This window comes from Pavona decussata, unplaced genomic scaffold, assembly GCF_977016875.1.
Source record: "Pavona decussata unplaced genomic scaffold, jaPavDecu1.1 SCAFFOLD_2, whole genome shotgun sequence".
In the NCBI taxonomy this organism is placed as follows: domain Eukaryota; kingdom Metazoa; phylum Cnidaria; class Anthozoa; order Scleractinia; family Agariciidae; genus Pavona; species Pavona decussata.
Genome location: NW_028145426.1, coordinates 1,363,308 through 1,381,640, shown reverse-complemented (window position 1 = coordinate 1,381,640; position 18,333 = coordinate 1,363,308). Strand labels below are relative to the sequence as shown.

The window sequence follows — 18,333 nt, the reverse complement described above, 5'->3', positions numbered from 1 at the left end:
GATTTCAAATGGAGAGAGCCTGGGTGAGAGCTTAGCGACCACTTCAACTTTCCATCATGGCGGACAAGTCGTCTCGATAGAGATTGTCTTGGATTAGCTTCGAATCACGACATGGGTTACGGGCTTAAGCTTCTGTTTTTATTCTTTTCTGTTTCATGTATCTATACAGTGGGAATTTTTCTCTTCACGCGAGGCTTCCTTCTCAAGCGACTGGTTATAAACGAGTACAGCGATTGCACCCAAATACCTCACACTCTCTCCGATCAGCAACTCTCAAGCAATATCGAAGGTTGTTGGCTGAAAAGGAGACACGCAAAGGCTGTGATCCTCATCATTGATGCTTTACGCTACGACTTTGCGCTCTACAATGCAAGCGTTGACGAAAAGGAAGCATTACCTTACCAAAACAAGTTGAAAATGATTCGTGACGTGTTGGAGCGCACCCCTGATCACGGAGCGCTGTTTAGGTTTGTGGCTGATCCACCGACCACCACGATGCAGCGACTGAAGGGACTCACTACTGGTGAGAAGCTTGCCTGTTAAAATATTTATTCGTTTTTTCCTCTTGGGTATATACAGGTTTATTAAAAGTTCACTTTAATGTATATCCCCCCCCCCCCTTCCCTATCAGCTTACCCTGTGACAGCATGCAGTCTTTTTGGTTACCCCCCCCCCCCCCCACTTCGCTGCACTGTACAAGATATACCCGCTTTCCTACTACCTTCCATGAAATGCAACAGTGGTATGGATGGTGAGGGTATGGAATGACATGCTGTGGATATCTTGAGACAGCTTTCATACCTTATTAATTCCAGACTTTTGATTGTCCAAGCAGCCATGGCGTTTACCCATGCCCAAGAAACAGTGGCCATTAAATCGTGTTCTGGTTGTTCTTTCAAAGTGACTCAGCAAGACCTACGTGTAGCAATGTATCTAGTTTTTTAATGAAACAGTTATTCCACTCATGCTGGTTTGATACAAAATGATTACAGTCAATACAGTACTATGTGCCTCACTGGCTATCTATCATCTCACATCCAATGCATGCTCATGGAATAACTGTTAATTTAATACAAATTTTCTTCACATAAATTATTGTAATTGGGCCTTGGCCATTCTTGATTACAGGACAATCACATGAATGACATTAAGCCATGGGGGAATGACTCATGCATGTTGATGTGAACTAGATTCAAAGTCCAAACCAGCAGTTTTACAATTGTTTTCAGTATTTTGAGCCATTTCTTTCATCTCTGAATGAGAGTCTGAGACCCTTGCCCTCATCTCAGCCCTTGTCTGTATTACTGTACAATGTACTCTAAAATGAGACTTCGTTTCTGACTGTAAACATACTCTCATTTCGTAGGTAGTCTACCTACCTTTGTGGATGCTGGAAGAAACTTTGCCAGCTCCAACATCACCGAAGACAACATTATTTCTCAGCTGAAGTCGTTGCAGAAAAACATCACTTTCATGGGTGACGACACCTGGGAAAGTCTGTTCCCTCACTCATTCCATAAGTCCTTTCCGTTTCCATCCTTCAATGTCATGGACCTTCATACAGTGGATAATGGAGTGATTGCGCATTTAATTCCAGAGCTGAAGACAAGTGACTGGGATGTCCTGATCGCTCACTTTCTCGGGGTTGATCATTGTGGCCACAAGTATGGCCCCAATCACCCAGAGATGGCTTCTAAACTCAGCCAGATGGCTGATGTTTTGCGGTATGTGGAAGTCTTTTTTATTTCTGAACACTCAAACGCAGTATATGTACATAATCATTTTGAACAAATATCATTTATCAAGTTAACGCCTATGTCGCAAATGGAGGTTGGGTGCCCAGGAGCCAGGGGCTGGTACCGCCAACCCAAACCCAGGTAGGTAGAACACCCCATAAGCCTGCCCTACCCACAACCCAGCCACGAGCCCCGCCCGCAACCCAGCCCCAACCCTAGCACCCGTCACACTGAGACAAAAAGCTCAGTGGAAAAATAATAAGTACATAAGACAACGAACTAACCCTAACCCTAACCAACCCCCAACACCAATCCCCAACAAAAACAAGGTAACACTACTGGGAGGGAAGGGAGGGAAAGAAAAGCCCAACAAAACGCGATAAACTAGCCACGCCACAAAAACGCTGAGTAGAGCAAATTTCCGAGCACGTGCAAAGGAGCACGCCTAAACTGCAAGAGAATACCGCTGGCCACGCAACTGCCTGCAGACCTGAACCAGGCCCCAAACAATAATGTAACAACAAATGCCCAGACGCTAATGTGCTAGCCGTGCTCAAACTATACGCCAATAAACGCTAACGCCTCGCTACGCCACGCCACCACGGAGCAAACTTGCTCCAAGTCGTTGACTAAGTTAAATTACATTTAACCCTATTTAACGCCTATGTCGCAAATGGAGGTTGGGTGCCCAGGAGCCAGGGGCTGGTACCGCCAACCCAAACCCAGGTAGGTAGAACACCCCATAAGCCTGCCCTACCCACAACCCAGCCACGAGCCCCGCCCGCCATGCCGAAGGACCTCCGGGTTGGGACAGCCCGGAGCAATTGGGGGCTCGTGGCCAAGGAGACACAGCCCCCCAAGGGACCAAACCTGAGGCACCCAACCCCAAGTGAAGAGACGCACAAGCCCCACCTGCTATGCCAACTCACTGGAGACCTGGGTAAGAGAGCCAACTGTTGTGCGGATATAGAGTTGATAGGCATCACTAGACCATCGGCCTAAAGTCTTAATAAGGTGATCAGGGATTCCCCGTGCAGCAGCTGTGGTAGCTGCACCAATCCGGAAGCTGTGGCCTGAGTAAGAGCCTGAATAACCAGCAGAGTGTAAAATAGCCTGCACCGTGGATGATAGCTGCTGCCGAGTTAACGGACGGCCATCCGCATAGCAGAACAGGGGCCCTGGAGATGGGCCACGCAGAGCCAAAAAATTACCAAGGGCCAGCACTGGGCAGACAAGGCTGTTGCCCCGACCCACATAAATGTCACAGCCTACGCGAAAGGGCTCTGTCTTCGAGCACTTGATATGAACTTTAAAACATGTTGGGTCCACCAAGGAATCCGCTTGCACATCGCCAACTGTCAAATGGATACTAGGGGCAAATGAAGAATTGGTGGTAAACTCACCAGCTCGTAGGAAACCGAAAAAACCGAGGCAACACGCCGCCCAGAGCATGACATGGTCCTGGGAATCCAGGTCCAAGGATCGCTGGATGACCTTTAAGAGGTCAATAGTGATGGGAAGGCGCTTAGTGGTAGATGAACCTTGCACACGCTTAATGCCCCTTAACAGCCGCTGTAGCTGCAGACAGTTAATCAGGGGATCAGGTAAGCCATTGTCAATGTGAAGGGACCGCACTGCACTGAGGTACACTTTAATGGACGAGTGGTGTAGGCTGTCAGCCAAAAAAGAAGCAAAACGCATGAGCAATTGTTCATCAGCTGGCAAAAGAGCACCATCTGGACTCAGCTGGCCATCCTGACGGCAGAAATCGAAGTAGCGACGCTGGGCGGACAAGTATACCCGACGTGTAGACGGGGCCAGACCCTGGTAAAGGAAAAATTGGCATCTCTCCGTCACATGACGTGCAACGCCTCCAGTAGAGCAGGGGGGACTGTCATCGGAGACTGCTCGGCTTGTGGGGCCAGGTGCCTGAATCGCTGAAACTGGAAACGGGAAAGAGCATCCGCAACTGGGTTAGATTTACCACGAATTGAAGATGCAGTAAAGGAAAATGAATGGCGCACTGCCAACAATGCTAAGTAACGCAACAAAACCATTAAGTCAGGGTCTCTGGAGGTACCAGAAGACAGAACAGCCACCACAGACTCGTTGTCGCATAAAAACTCGACCCGCCGTGACGCCCACCCAGGTCCCCACAAGTACGCCGCCACAACAATGGGGAACAGTTCCTTGTATGCAATTGAGAGGGGCTGCTGTGAAGCTGACCACGCGCCAAAGAACCACTGGTTGTTAAAGATAGCTCCATAGCCCAGAGAGCCTGCGGCATCTGATGACACTTGGAAATCTGGAAGGGGGGCCCACGAAGGCATAAGGAAGAAACTGAGACCCTCCCAGCTTTGGAACAGTTCCTGCCACCATGTCAAGTCCCGATGAAACTCCTGGTTCAGTCTAATGGGATGGTCATCGCGCCTGAAAGTACACAGTAAGTTAATCATGCGTCGGAGAAATGTCCTTCCCTGAGGAGCTATCTTACATGCATGGTGGAGGTGGCCAATAAGGGACTCCAGCTCCCGCCGCTTACAGAACCGCTTACCCGACCAAGTACCCAGCAGGGCAATGATCCTCTCTCTTTTCTCCGCTGGGAGACGGGCCTGCATTGTGGTGGAGTCGAGCTCAATACCAAGGATGGAGAGGCAAGTAGAGGGACCCTCCAGCTTCTCAGGGTGAAGGGGGAGGCCTATCTTAGAGCACAACTGGATACACGCCTGTAAGTTGTTGTAACAGACTGGGGAAGCCGGAGGACCCAAGGTCAAAAAATCATCCAAGTAATGGCGAAGGAAGTCAACTCCATAGTTTTGAGTCAGCATCCACTGAACCAGGTCTGCAATAGCAGTGAAGATGTAGGGTGCTGAACGCAGACCAAATGGGAGAGCCATGTCAACGTAGTATTTGCCACGCCAAACCATTCCTAAGAGCGGACGATCCTGGGGATGAATAGCCACATTGCGATAGGCGCTTGCCACATCGAACTTGGCCATAAGAGTTCCTCGGCCCCTAGCCATAATGCCTTCTATGAAGGAGTCAACCGTGACATACTGAACTGAAAAGGGGGGTTTTGGAATGCCGTCATTAACGCTGTGGCCCTCTGGTGAAGAGAGATCCAAGATGAGACGCCATTTACCCGGCTGGTTGCTTTTCGGGATGACTCCAAAACGACTGATGTGCAAGTCAGGAAAAGGAGGCGATGTAAATGGGCCTGCAACTCTTCCATGTGAAACCTCTGTCCCAAGGTAAGCATCTATGACGGATGGGTGGACAAGGGCAGATCGCATGTTAGAAGAGGCTGACCGCAGGGTGACTGATGAGGTCTCAAAGCCAATGTGGAAGCCCTCACGGAGACCGGTAAGAACATAGTCTGCTGCCATCTGATCTGGATAGTCACACAACTCTGCCTGAAACTGGGATAACTGCAACGGGGACACCAAATGTACTGGAACTAATGGAGAAAACGAATGAACAGGAACCAAACTTCCGGATAAACCAGTTGAATCCGAAGAAGGCACAGCCACTGAGCCACAAAAGCCACGGTGCTGGTCTGGAGCAACAGGAACAAGATTATTTACACTATGTACACCAGAAGCAGGAGGACTTGTAATCCTCTCAGTACCACCCCCCCTTGGCAGGGGAAGGGGAACGTGAGCGACCGACCCCTGGGGGGTGAAAGGGGCAGCTAACCTTGGGGTGGTCGCTGTTACATGAACTGCAAATGTGGCGATAACGGCATTCCCCGAAAGGCCAGCGGCATTGCCCGTTGTTCCACGAGATGCAGTAAGGGGGTTGGGAGTTGTAGCCCCGGCTTGCTGACACGGTAACGGGTGGGGAAGTAGAAGACTGGGGGTTGGCGATGGGTGCTGGCAACCGCAAGTGAAAATTATACAAATCCAAATTCATCTTCGACCAGTCAGATGCCCCAGTTGCTGCAGCATCCTTGCGAAAAGCAAGATCATACTCCATCCAAGCTCTACTCGTTGATTGCCGAGCCGTTTGTATGATGAGCAATTTATATTTAGTGAGGTCTGGCCAACGATGGGGATGGGTCGCACACATCACCATCTGAAAAATAGTGAAGGCCTCGGTCCAGGTCAATATGTCCTGTATTTCAACCGCCCGGCGCTTTTTAGAGACCAACAACTTGCCGTCCAAAAAGGTTTGCGGCTCGTGCTCTGCCGTCCGCAGATTTGCAGACTACAAGTCCGCTAAATCTACGAACTGACCGCTCGTAATCTTCGCCACAAGTTTAGCGGGAATTGGGGCGTGTCCTGGTCCAACCACAAATGCTTTGTCCACAGACGGTGGAAAAAGCAAACTGCCGAGACTGGAAGACGAGCTGGCAACATGAGTGGCCGTCAACGGTGAAGCAAAAGACAGCACAGGCCGAGCCGAGTTAGAGCCGGTGGTGGCTGACACGGACGAGAAGGTAGATACAAATGCCGGCCACGTCCACGTACCTGAAGCGGCAGCCATCGAGCCTACAACGACCGTAGCAGGAGTTGAACAAACGTTGGACGTGACAACTGAAGGAACGCTCGATACAGGAGCTGCGTTATCCCGGATCGCCGCGAGGATGGTTGGAAGGGAGTTACTGAACGCTTGGGCGATAGCGGACGCGATGTCATTGGAGAACGACGAGGACGTTCCCGCCGAAGCCGCCGAAACTACCACGCTAGCAGCAGAAGAAGAAGGTGAAGAAGTGCATGTAGACGGGATTACACCCGCCGACAAACTGTTGTAAGTTGAGCGCGGATGAGCCATGCGAGCCGAGCAATGAATGAACAACAACACACGCCAACACGATGCGAGCGACAAAACGCGTCCGAACACTCACCAAAAAACGAGTACTGCCAGTCAAACCGCCCTTGTAGAGAATAAATCGAAGGCTGACCGCTAAGGCAACGCTTTTAGAGAAAAATCCTCGAAGAAAAACGAAAGAAAAGCCCAACAAAACGCGATAAACTAGCCACGCCACGAAAACGCTGAGTAGAGCAAATTTCCGAGCACGTGCAAAGGAGCACGCCTAAACTGCAAGAGAATACCGCTGGCCACGCAACTGCCTGCAGACCTGAACCAGGCCCCAAACAATAATGTAACAACAAATGCCCAGACGCTAATGTGCTAGCCGTGCTCAAACTATACGCCAATAAACGCTAACGCCTCGCTACGCCACGCCACCCCGGAGCAAACTTGCTCCAAGTCGTTAACTAAGTTAAATTACATTTAACCCTATTTAATTTTAATTTGGCTTGGCTGCTTTTCAATTTGTACATATGTAACATTTCAAGGGCACTCAGTACAGTGGAACCTCGATTTAACGAAGTCGCTGGGGACCGTTCAAATTTGTTCCTTAAATCGAGGGTTCGTTATATCGAAAACCTCGATATAACGAACTTGAGGGGAAATGACCAAAATGTTCTTTATATCAAGGTCATAGTTAATGATAGATGAGTTAATCGTTTGTCTCACGATTGAGTCACAAAGATGTGGATCGCGACGTTTCGACCGCTATACTGCTGGTCTTCATCAGGCGATGGTGTCGACTGATTGCGTGACAGTATAAGTAGCACCTTGGTTTGTGTTGATTGTTGCGTTTCGATCCTCTCTTAGGCTGTTGTTGATTGGAGGATTTCGATCCTCGTCGTTCAGAGTAGAAATTGTTCCCTCGGTCGTCCGCCTTGGTACTGATCGGTTGCTGTGTAGTTTGATCGTGGGCACCCATGCTTCCGGAATTTCAATTCCATTATCCCTATTGATGTTGTCAGGGTGAAGCCTTGTGTGAATAGCCTCTTTAACCCTACGGGTGTACCAATGTGGGTCTCGGTCAATAAACTTAACCTCATCCCAGAGCGGATAGTGGCCCGTCGCATTGCTGTGTTCTGAAACGGCGGAGGATTGGGTTCGAGCAAGCCGTATGTCTCTATCATGTTCCTTAATCCTTTCATGCATAGATCTTCCCGTCTCTCCAATATAGACCTTGCCACACTCATAGGGAATCTTGTAGACTACTCCGTCTTGTTTTGCAGGGTCGACAGTGTCCTTAGGTCACACTAGGTGTGATCTAAGTGTTGTGTCAGATCTGAAAACTGTCCGTATGCCTTGCTGTTGTAGGCAACGGCGAAGAGCCTCTGATAACCCTTTGACGTATGGTAGCACCGCAGTAGATTTAATTTCAGGCGCTGGTTCTTTTGTGGCTGTTTGTTTCTTTGTTCATAGTTAATGATTGATTTTTAACACAGGTGACCTCTGTCACGCAATTCAATGCAATTTTGGTCACCCAGAAGTGCCGCATTTCGAAGAGGCAATTCATTTAGTATGGTGGCTTTCAGTAGTAATTATTTTCACTTTTGAGCAGACGCGCAGCTTTTGTTTACAAAAAAACGACACTTTCAGAGTGTTGGTCTGTTCAGGGTTTCTCTTTTGTCACGTGTTGACATTTTATTCGTTATATCGAGGTAGATTTTACGTTTGGGCTCCCGGATTATGTTTGTTATATCAAAGAATTCGTTATATCGAGGTTCTACTCCATACATTTTACTGTAACTTTGGCCGGGACATAGAATGTCGTTCGTTATATCGAGGACTTCGTTAAATAGAGGTTCGTTAAATCAAGGTTCCACTGTAAGAACATTAAACAGAGATACCGTCCTTAAAAATAATATCAGATCATTTTGTGGCCTTTTTTCCCAAATTTACAAGCTGTTATTGGCCTTACAAGAATGTTAGCTTATCTTTCTTTGCATCTTTGCTTCTCACCCAGGTGCAATGTAACCTACATGTATTGCTTGATTTGTTCAAAATCTGAATAGAACTCTTGAGTGGGGGGGGGGGGGGGTACTCCCACATAATTTATAAGCTACACGTATAAGGGTATGTGCCACTGTCAAAGGTATGGTTTTCAAGCAGTTTAGTCTGGGATAGGGTAAAGAAATCACAAAGGTTTGGTGTACATGTACAGTACATGTAGAATAGGGTATCATTTTCCAGGAAACTGTTCAATAATTGCTTGAGAATCTAGTCTAGATGAGGTTTCCCAGGAATTGACCCTTAAAAAAGTGTGTTTTACATGTAGTTGTTGTACACATAGCGGATTTTGTTTTGGCTGGACTGTGATAGTGACCAAGTGTCTGGAAAATAGAGAGTCTGGTATAGGGTAGGGAGTACCCCCCCCCCCCTCCTCCACTGGGAATAATACCCTTGTTCACTTAGCCCCCTACTTCTACATGTACACTGTAGATCTTAGCTGTCCACTCTGAAACCTATTGACAACTCTGGAATGAGTTAGTCAGGCTCAATCTTTTCCTCCTAATAGATATGACCTCCTTTTAATGCTTACCTCAAGTTATAAATGGGTTGTACTTGTACTTGTAGATCTGTGATAGAAACACTTGATGATGACACAGTGTTGTTTGTAATGGGTGATCATGGTATGACACGTACTGGTGACCATGGCGGTGACAGCGATGATGAGGTGGATGCTGCTCTCTTTGTTTATTCACCAAAACCTCTAAGGACTTGCAACATGACAAAGGTAAAAACAATGTACAGTGTAGATACATGTATTAAATGGAGGTCTGCCTTTTACCATTCGTTTCTGAACTCAACTAAAATAATGAAGCCCCTTATCCATATACAGTGTAAATTAAAGGTGTATCATTACTATTTATTTTAGCTTTTGCTTACTTGTATGTACATGTTTCATGTATTTGTTTATATCAATAGTTATGCTGCAAAGCCGCAAACAACAGTCAGCCATCAGACAATGTCCAGCTAAAATTAACTCATGTCTGATGTAATGCCAACTTTAGTCAGACATGATGACCAGACAGATTTAATACCAAAAACTAGCATCTTGCAGTTGAATAAAATAATCCAGCTTCATGTTTACACAGTAATTAAAGGAAACAGACTACTGTCCAACTGCGTACATGTATTTTTTTGTTTATTTGTGAGCAAAATGCTGATGTGGTCAGACATACATGTACATGTATGTCCTTTCAAGAATGGAAAATTATCTTCAGCCCTGTGCGGGAACATACAGTACATGTACTGTTGTAGCTGGTTTAAGTAGAGCGCATGCTGTGGCAATTAACTCAAAGCAATACATGTAGCTTCAACTTCACTTTAAATTGACGATCAGAAAATGAGAACAAAGTAATGTAGGTAAGGTTATGGATAAAATTACATGTATGTCAATCTGAGTTTGACTTTTCATACATAGTAAGATGCAAGCTGACCATTATTTTACACTTGAATGTTTGCTTTTACGTCTCATCTAAGATAGAGTTGTATCATAGCTAAGAAGCAACTAATTATTGTACATACGAGACGCAACCTGTAATTTATATATGTGATCAAAAACTTTCCATTTTATTTTAGATACAGTCGAACCTGTATATAACGGCCCTGTATTAAGCGGCCACCCTCTATTAAGCGGCCAGTTTTTAAAGTCCTGATTATTTGCTCATACAAACGCTGTATTTGTTACCTGTATTAGGCGGCCACCTCTATTAAGCGGCTGCGGCCACCCTGTAGCAGTCCTATGTTTGTCTTTCTTTGTTATTTTTACCTGTATTAAGCGGCCACCCTTGAATGGAAACTAAGCCATATGTTATTTTAAGCGGTATTTTATTGTGTTTAAAATGCGATCCAGCATCACTATAAAGAAATAACTGTACAAAGCTACTGTAAGCTGATACTCGGCCGTTTAACATAGTTAACGCTTTTCAGATGTCCGCAATGTGCTGAAGTACAGTACCATATCACGAACGCTAAAAAAAAGTTTGTTTTGAATATGCCTCACTCCTTAGCAAGACATTTCTCTTTTATCAACTTGTTCTTTAGCCATGTGACATTGAACATTGAGCGTAACAACTATGAAATGACGGAATGAGATATTTTGTTGTGAACTGTAAGTCATAGAAATAGAGCACTGTATATACTGTAGGAGAGTAGAGGACAATTTGTTTCATAGTACTTTAACATAATGTTACGTATATTATAGCGTTAAGTTACAAGTTGGCACTGAACTTTGTTTAAAGTATTGATCACTTGAAAGAGTGTTGATTGTCCTGTTGTTTCCTTGCATGAAGTGTTTATGTATGATACGCCATTAAAATTGACATTAGACCACGCCCAGTGAGTATTTTTAGTCATCCTGTATTAAGTGGCCACCTGTATTAAGCGGCCAGTTACTCAAGTCCCGAGGGTGGCCGTTATATACAGGTTCGACTGTACATTAATATCTGTTATGTAACGGCCCTTTGGAAAACGTCACATGATTTACATATACTTACAGCTGTCGGGAATCCACAGAGATAACTTTTCTATACCTGTTGGTTTACAGTAACAAAATTTTACGTGCCTAGTCAAGATTTATTCTGTATTTTTTTTCTTTATTTTTCACTATCTAGAAAAGAACCACCACAGTCTCGCAAATTGACTTGGTCCCAACCTTCTCCCTGCTTTTGGGCATTCCAATACCCTTCGGTAACCTGGGCACCATTATACCTGAGCTGTTCTGCCATGACTCTACGCTGGACTCAACAGTGGCTAATGCAAATAACAAGGACCATGACCTGCTACAGCAAGTACTGGCCTTATTACAAAGAAATACGGCCTTTGAACTCAATGCCAAGCAAGTCCACAGATACCTCACCAGATACACTTCAATTTCAGGGGAGATCCCGAAGAGCACATTTCAAGAACTCGAAGAGATTTTACAAAACGCAACTGCATTTATCTCTAAAGCTAATGCCTTTCTGAATAAATTTGGAGGGCACAAAGAGATGATTGAAAAGGCTTCAACTGAAGATCTGTTGTACCTTCAGGAAGACTTAGCTAACACAGAGAGCTTCTTCGTTGATTATCTGTCACGTGCAAAAGCACTGTGTCAATCTCTGTGGGCAAAGTTCGATCTCAACTCCATATTTGCTGGTATCTCTGTGTTGTTTATTGGTATTACTGTGGCTGTTATAGCGTTACTAGACAGAGGCGTCCGGTTGTCGATAATGGCGTCCATTCCTTTCATGGGTCTCGGCCTTGCGTCTGCAGTGACGTCCTTTAACTTTGATTTCATTGTTGTATTTCCTTCATTTGCTGTTTGCGGATTAATACTGGGCATTTTTGTTTTGTCTTGGAGAGGGATAATGAAAAAGACAGAAGGAACAGCTAACAGTTTCTTCCGTAAACTTTCTTTAGATAGTATTCTAGCTTTGGTTTTGTGCTTTCTTCAATGCGTAGCCTTGTTTTCGAACAGCTTTGTTGTGAACGAGGACAAAATTGTCGCCTTTTTCATTCAGGCTTTACTCACAGTGAAATGTGTTCAAATCCTTTGGAAAAGCGGACTATGCGAAAACAGGAAGCCCACTGTAAGACAGACTTCCAAGAAGCCTGTTAAAAAAGACAATAAGAAAGCCAGCATGAACGGATTTCTCGTCAAACTGTTTTTTGCTTGGATAGCGTTTGAACTTGTCAACCGAACCGCGCTTGCATTGAAAGCTTGTCGAGAAGAACAATGGTATTGCGAACCTTCGGATTTTCTCAAACCTTTGTCAGCCTTAACAGAGAACACCGCAAGTAATCGCTTTTTTCTGACTGTGGTATGCACCGGTGTAATGCCGCTTTTGATTTGGCAATGGCTTCGTCACCAGGGCAACTTAAATGGTCCTTCGTTTGTGGTATTGTGTGTGAAATTCACTCTCCCAGCAGCATTTGTCCTGATGTGGGCGCACTGGGCCTTGCAGATTGTGCCACAGAAAATGAACTCTGTTTTCCCAGAAGTTAATCTATGGCAGCAGATAGTCCTTCCGCAGATAGTGTACTGTCTTTGTTTTGCGGCAATCGCTGGTCTTGTTTACTCGCCTCTGTGTATCTACACCGTCTTCAGAAGTAGACGCCACACTTTCAATGAGACTGTCAATTCCTTACAGAGCACTGACGACAGCTCTAAAATTATACACGCGTTGGTCAGAGAAATAAAACAAAGTTGGGATAGTTTGAATGACAGCAAAACGCAGGTTGAAGATGGCGCGAGAGATGACGAAAACACTCCGATGGTTTATGGCCTGGCGACAGTGTATTCATCAGCGTTAATGGTGTTATTTCTCGCTGTTTCGTTGCCTTTGATGCTGTTGCTTGGCAATGGAATGTCCTTGTCTGTTGTTCTTATGTTCGTGCAGATGTTTCTGTTGCTTGAGGTTCATGGACTGTACCAGGATGTTGAATCAGGAGGTAGTGACATCAATGCCTCAGGTTAGTGTTGGTGACTGAAACATGCTATTCTTGGAGATCCTAAAGGAGTAGTGTCGGCACCGTTTACTAGTGTCACTTTGAATGGCCAAAAAACTTATTTGTATAGATGGGAACGTTAAAATAATAGTCCAGTTCATCTCTAGTTGTTAACAACAACAACAACAACAAGCTTTATTTACATGACTATAACAAATACAGTAACACACTAACTAATTATCGATTCGTTAACTAATTCTTAATGTAACTTTAAATAAAATTAAAAAAATTTGCTTATTTTGAACTATTCATACAGTAGACATAATCATTCCGGAGAAAAGTTTATCTCTCAATTCTAAGCACGAAGAAACAAATGAAGTTAATTGAGTGTTTATAATAGTCAGTTGAGTTTTGTTAACAGTAACCCTACAACATGTAGTACACAGAAACTAGTATCAATCATCTTCGGCTGCAGATCGCTAGGATGAAAATGGATTCAAGTCCCACCTGTTTATTCTGGAGAAATCGCTAAAAACTAATTATAGTGTATCTTTCCTCGGGGAAATAATTTTGCATTTTCCTCCTAATGCTCAAAGAGCAATTTCAAGTTAGACTTTGTTAAATATAATAGGAGTTTTAACCAACATACAGCAATGTCTCGTGCTTCGCTCTTGGGTAAACTAAACGCCCGTTATGAAGACCAATTCTTACTTGTTGTTAATGAACAGGAAGGGATGAACATGTCTGGTGGTTGACATAAAGAGTGCTACAGCCTTGGGTGTTGTTTATCGGCCACTTGGGAAAAAATTCCAGATTTTGACAGCTAATCCAAACTCTGAAAAATTGAATTAAAGTCCTCCTCTCTTGGGGAAAAGTCTAATCGCAGGTTATAATGGCTGCGGTCACATCATATTGAGACAGTGATAACTTAAGCTGGCTATTTGGTAATGGCTACGGTCACACCTAGGTCTCTAACTACCGTTAATTTTGGGTGATCTGCAGTTAGGTTGGACCAGACGTAGCCATAGTTTGTAACAACTGAATACAGTAGTGATCCGTGCAATGCAAACCTGGATGATGCGGGGTAAGCTGCGCCAAATGAAACCGTCCTTAATAATTAAAGCGTAAAGTAAAACAAGTACGGGGCGCTACCTTCTGGCTAAGAACGTATGATGTTTAGCTGTTAGCGTAGTTCTAAAATAAGATGTCGTTCTCTTTCTTCATTACTTTTCTTAGAACCGTCATGGAGCGTGGTAATCCTGTGGCATCTCCTTTCCTCGTATTATTTCTATTGCACAGGACACCAGGCTACAATCCCGTCCATCCGGTTCGAAGCGGCTTTTGTTGGTTTTCCAGGAGACATGGAAAATCTTGCTTTACCAGGTAAGACTAGAGGCCGTACATAACCAAAAAACACTTATAATTAATTACCCGTTTAGCTTGTGTTGATTAGCTGTTTGGTGAGAGAAAATTTACGAATAAACCAGTTAAAAGACTCACGTCATAGTTTTCAAGTTGTCTCGAAGCCTTTTGACGGTGATCAGTGCTTTTTTCCTCGACGAAGGCCCATTTAAGCAAGTGATAATTTTTTCTTCATCGCAGCACACATTCATATTCTCGGTTTTCACGTGCCGTCACCACATTCTAGAATTCAAAACTGGGAGGCCTACAAGTTTTTCCACCTTCATTCATGGAAAGATTACCTAAAAATATGTCTGTTCACAATTTCTTAGCTCGATGTCGTGCTTCCTTTTGAAAATAGAACAGTTTCAATTTCTGGGTTTCCATCGTGCGTGACATAAGGAGGACGGCCGTGACAGAGCTTTTCCCTATCTTAAAAATGACTCTTCGGGTGATTTTCAGCATTCTAAACAATTTAAGTTTGAGGAGAAATATTACTCTAAACATTCGAAAATTCACAAGGGCAAACAAACCTCTTTTCTGGCAAAAGTGAACTCCAGATGTTTTTTCGTATTTCCGGCCGCCATGTTTGTGCCCCTCAGAGGGACACAAACATGGCGTCTCCATACTAAGCTCTATAAATTTATGTAGAACATTTTGTCAAAAAACTCGAGTACGGAATGCTGCACAGACCTGACACTTGGACAGATGCCTTATTTATTTATCCTCTATACCATGTCAATTTCTTGACTTCATTCATGGAATGGTTTCGATTTTTTTTTTTTTCGATGGCGTGACAGTGAAAACCAAGAATTGCGATAATAAACACTTTACAATCGCTTAATTTACATATAATCTAACACTTTCGTGCTTTTTTGCAGGAATAAATATTTCATGCTAATGTAAAAGTAGAAAAGAATAGTCAGTCGTACTAATTTATTTTTAATGTATAACTTTCCTCCTCTTCGCGTTATTTTGATAACGTCTCAGTAGAAATTTAATAGCCTTCACTTGATAAAAAAAAGGGAAACATTACTTCGGCAAAGTAGTAGTACTTTACAGTTTTAACCAAGTATTCGATGACAGCTCGTTTTATTGTAAAGAATTCTGTCAGGTTTTATCTGTAATTAATTTCTGTGCTCAGTTGCCAAAATATCGTCGTAAACACGTTAACATGGATATGACGTCATTAACTCCACTTTGCAATCATTTCAGCTCTTCTAATTCTACTCAATACGTTTGCGGCTCCAGTCCTTTTCGCTGTAAGTCTTCCCCTCTTGCTGTTTTGGCCTCAAATTTCAAACCGTCTCCTGGGGACTGGTAACAAAGGCGGACGACAATCAAGTAAAGGAGAATTCGACTGGATTGAATCCCCTGATCTGTTAAGAACCCGGATGTTCCGCCTCATTCTCATGTACCAAGGACTTCATGGCATTAAGGTAGGAATGCACTTTTTGCGTTTGCATAAACAATTATTATTATTATTATTATTATTATTATTATTATTATTATTATTATTATTATTATTATTATTATTATTATTCATTATTATTATTATTATTATTATTATTATTATTATTATTATTATTATTATTATTATTATTACTTTTGTCTCCCTTCTTTTTGTGCTTGCTATTATTAAAGTATTTCATTTTAGAATAAGCCGAGTGGCATCCTTTTTATTAAGATTTGGATTACTTGTAATGCAACGACCTTAAGGCCTCATTTAGACTGCAACACAGTCGGGTTTTTGTCCTTTTGTTGTGAATGCGCGAAGCGCGAGCCTACCACGCCCGCAGGGCGTGTTTAGCGTTTCTCCCCAGTCTCACTCTACGTTTCCACCCTCGCTCCAGACCTTTCGCTTGACGAGACCTTGCATTTCGACCAAACGCAAAAATGCGGCTGTTTTGCAGTCTAGCCCTCATTTTTCTAGGCTTTATGGCGATAATCGTTTTCGTAATTTGTAGTTGTGTCACTTCAACAGCTTTTAGCGACCTGTTGTTCTGCCGCTCTGCACCGGCGCCACCTTATGGTCTGGAAAATTTTCGCGCCACGTTTTGTGTTCGAGGGAGTCTCCTTCTTGCTGACCACCGTCGTGTTAGTTACCAGTTTTCTCGCGGTGCTAAGGGTGGATCAGGCCTTGAGAAGCTGGTTCAACAAACTTGAGGCTTCTGATGGGTGGAAAACGAAGAACAGATAGCAGCCAATTTGCTTCTAGTCTCGTTACTACTCACTGATGTGTTTAGTGCATCCTTGCCTCAGGGGGCCGTCCGTAAAATAGACAGTAGGGAACGCAAGCAACGACGACGGCAACGGCAGCGACAACGCAGTAAACCAATAGATTTGATTAGCAAAAACAATTGCTCTGAACTGAACTGAACTGATGACTTTATTTTAAGAGGGTAGCACATGACAGTAAGGAAACGGATAACCCAGTGGCCCTCTATAGCACAAAGACCAGACCAGCACACCGGGAACTCCATGCCCTACTCTTTGCACGTGCGTTTTAAATTTTGGTACATTTCTTTGCCGTCCTCTGCCAAGCAACAACGTGAAATGACTAAATTCAAGGTTTTGTGGAGAACGTGAACACACGACGGTGAATTTTTCATTTTCTTTCTTAACCTGAACGCCACCTCTATCAATTTGGTTCCTGGATAGTTCGCCGTTTCTGCAGGAGTTGAACGAGTTGCAATAATCGCGAAGTAGCACTAATGAAATCAAGTTATATTTTCAGCTGACGTTTTCGTTGGCGTTGCCGCCTTCGCTGCTTTAGCTCCCTAACTGATTATGGACAGTTCCCAGCCAAATTTTCAGTCATTGTGTTCCTGGTAACACCAACAGAAAGGACTTATTTTTCTTGATGTAAATTTTACTTTAAATTTGAAAAGAAACAATAATAAAACCCGTTTTTTAATCAATTGATTTATCTATATTTATTTGTTTCCTTGTTGATTTCTTTTATTCGTTTTTTTATTTTCCTTTTCATTTGATATAACGCTTGTTCGGTATTTTAGGGCAATTTTTGTGCAGTGTATTAGTAATCGTTCGTTGTTGTTATCGTCCGTCGTCTTTATTTCGACATAGTCTCAGATGCATTTGTGATATTTGTAAAAGCAAGGTTTCCTTCGTTAACACTTCCAAGAATTCCCACTACCAGCACAAAACTACGTTGCAAATAGCAACACAAGAAAGTAACGATCATTTTCATTTACTTTTGATTGGTCACACTTTCAGAGTTCCATCTACAGAATCAAAGCTTTATACCGATTTGTGCAGCGTAACAAACGTTAGCACGGGAAAAACAGGTCGATAGCTTTCTTTTGAGTTGTCATCATTGGGGAATTTAACCACACACGCAAAACGACCACCTTTTCCTCACCGTAACAACTAGTACCATCCTATTTGCTGCTCAATGACTTTCATTTCATTGTCAAACTTGAGCATTTTCTTCACACTCAAGCGTTAGAGCCATTACGTGAATCTTATGGCGCTTTTCATTTGTCAGAACCGGACCTGTTGCTTGGTAAACGGGAAGCACCAATTCAAAGACTGGTTATAAGCCATTCATTAGAATTCCTTCAAAATGATGCGTGTCATTCTCAGAATGTGTCATTTTAAAGAAGTTGTACAAGTGGCCAAACAAAAAAACTCATCCTCTGTGTAAAAACCTGCTAAACTCACAACTGACGTAAAACAAAAATAAAAGGTAAAGACTCTGAATAATACATCATTATCATTTATTTACCAGGCTTATTATAAAATATACAATAAAATTTATTCCATTGCGCATATGCCACACCGACATTCAAATCTTTACCGGCAGTATGCAGGTTGTTTGTCACAAGAACCTAGTTCAATGGCCTTAGCTCCCACGAGTCTGCAGTAGCTCAGTGGTAGAGCATCCGAACTAGTAATCGAAGGTCTTAGGTTCGACTCCTGTTAGGAGCACTCG

At 43.6% G+C, this 18,333-nt stretch overlaps 1 protein-coding gene across 1 annotated transcript; it reads left to right on the top strand.

Moving 5' to 3' along the window:
- Positions 1-26: 26 nt before the first annotated feature.
- LOC146489916 (GPI ethanolamine phosphate transferase 3, catalytic subunit-like) lies at positions 27-17,299 on the top strand. The gene is made up of 7 exons (XM_085113175.1): positions 27-523; positions 1,367-1,724; positions 9,120-9,279; positions 11,162-13,001; positions 14,214-14,360; positions 15,594-15,817; positions 16,363-17,299. The coding sequence occupies exons 1-7, from the start codon at positions 112-114 to the stop codon at positions 16,576-16,578; spliced, it is 3,357 nt and encodes a 1,118-aa protein (XP_084969301.1). The 5' UTR covers positions 27-111; the 3' UTR covers positions 16,579-17,299.
- Positions 17,300-18,333: the final 1,034 nt, after the last annotated feature.

What these genes read in the sequence shown, in the direction of transcription:
- LOC146489916 (XM_085113175.1), top strand. Translation starts at nt 112, where the DNA reads ATGGGTTACGGGCTTAAGCTTCTGTTTTTATTCTTTTCTGTTTCATGT. An exon ending in GGACTTGCAACATGACAAAG is followed by an intron (nt 9,280 to 11,161) that starts GTAAAAACAATG and finishes TTCACTATCTAG; the next exon opens with AAAAGAACCACCACAGTCTC. An exon ending in AAGGACTTCATGGCATTAAG is followed by an intron (nt 15,818 to 16,362) that starts GTAGGAATGCAC and finishes TCACTTCAACAG; the next exon opens with CTTTTAGCGACCTGTTGTTC.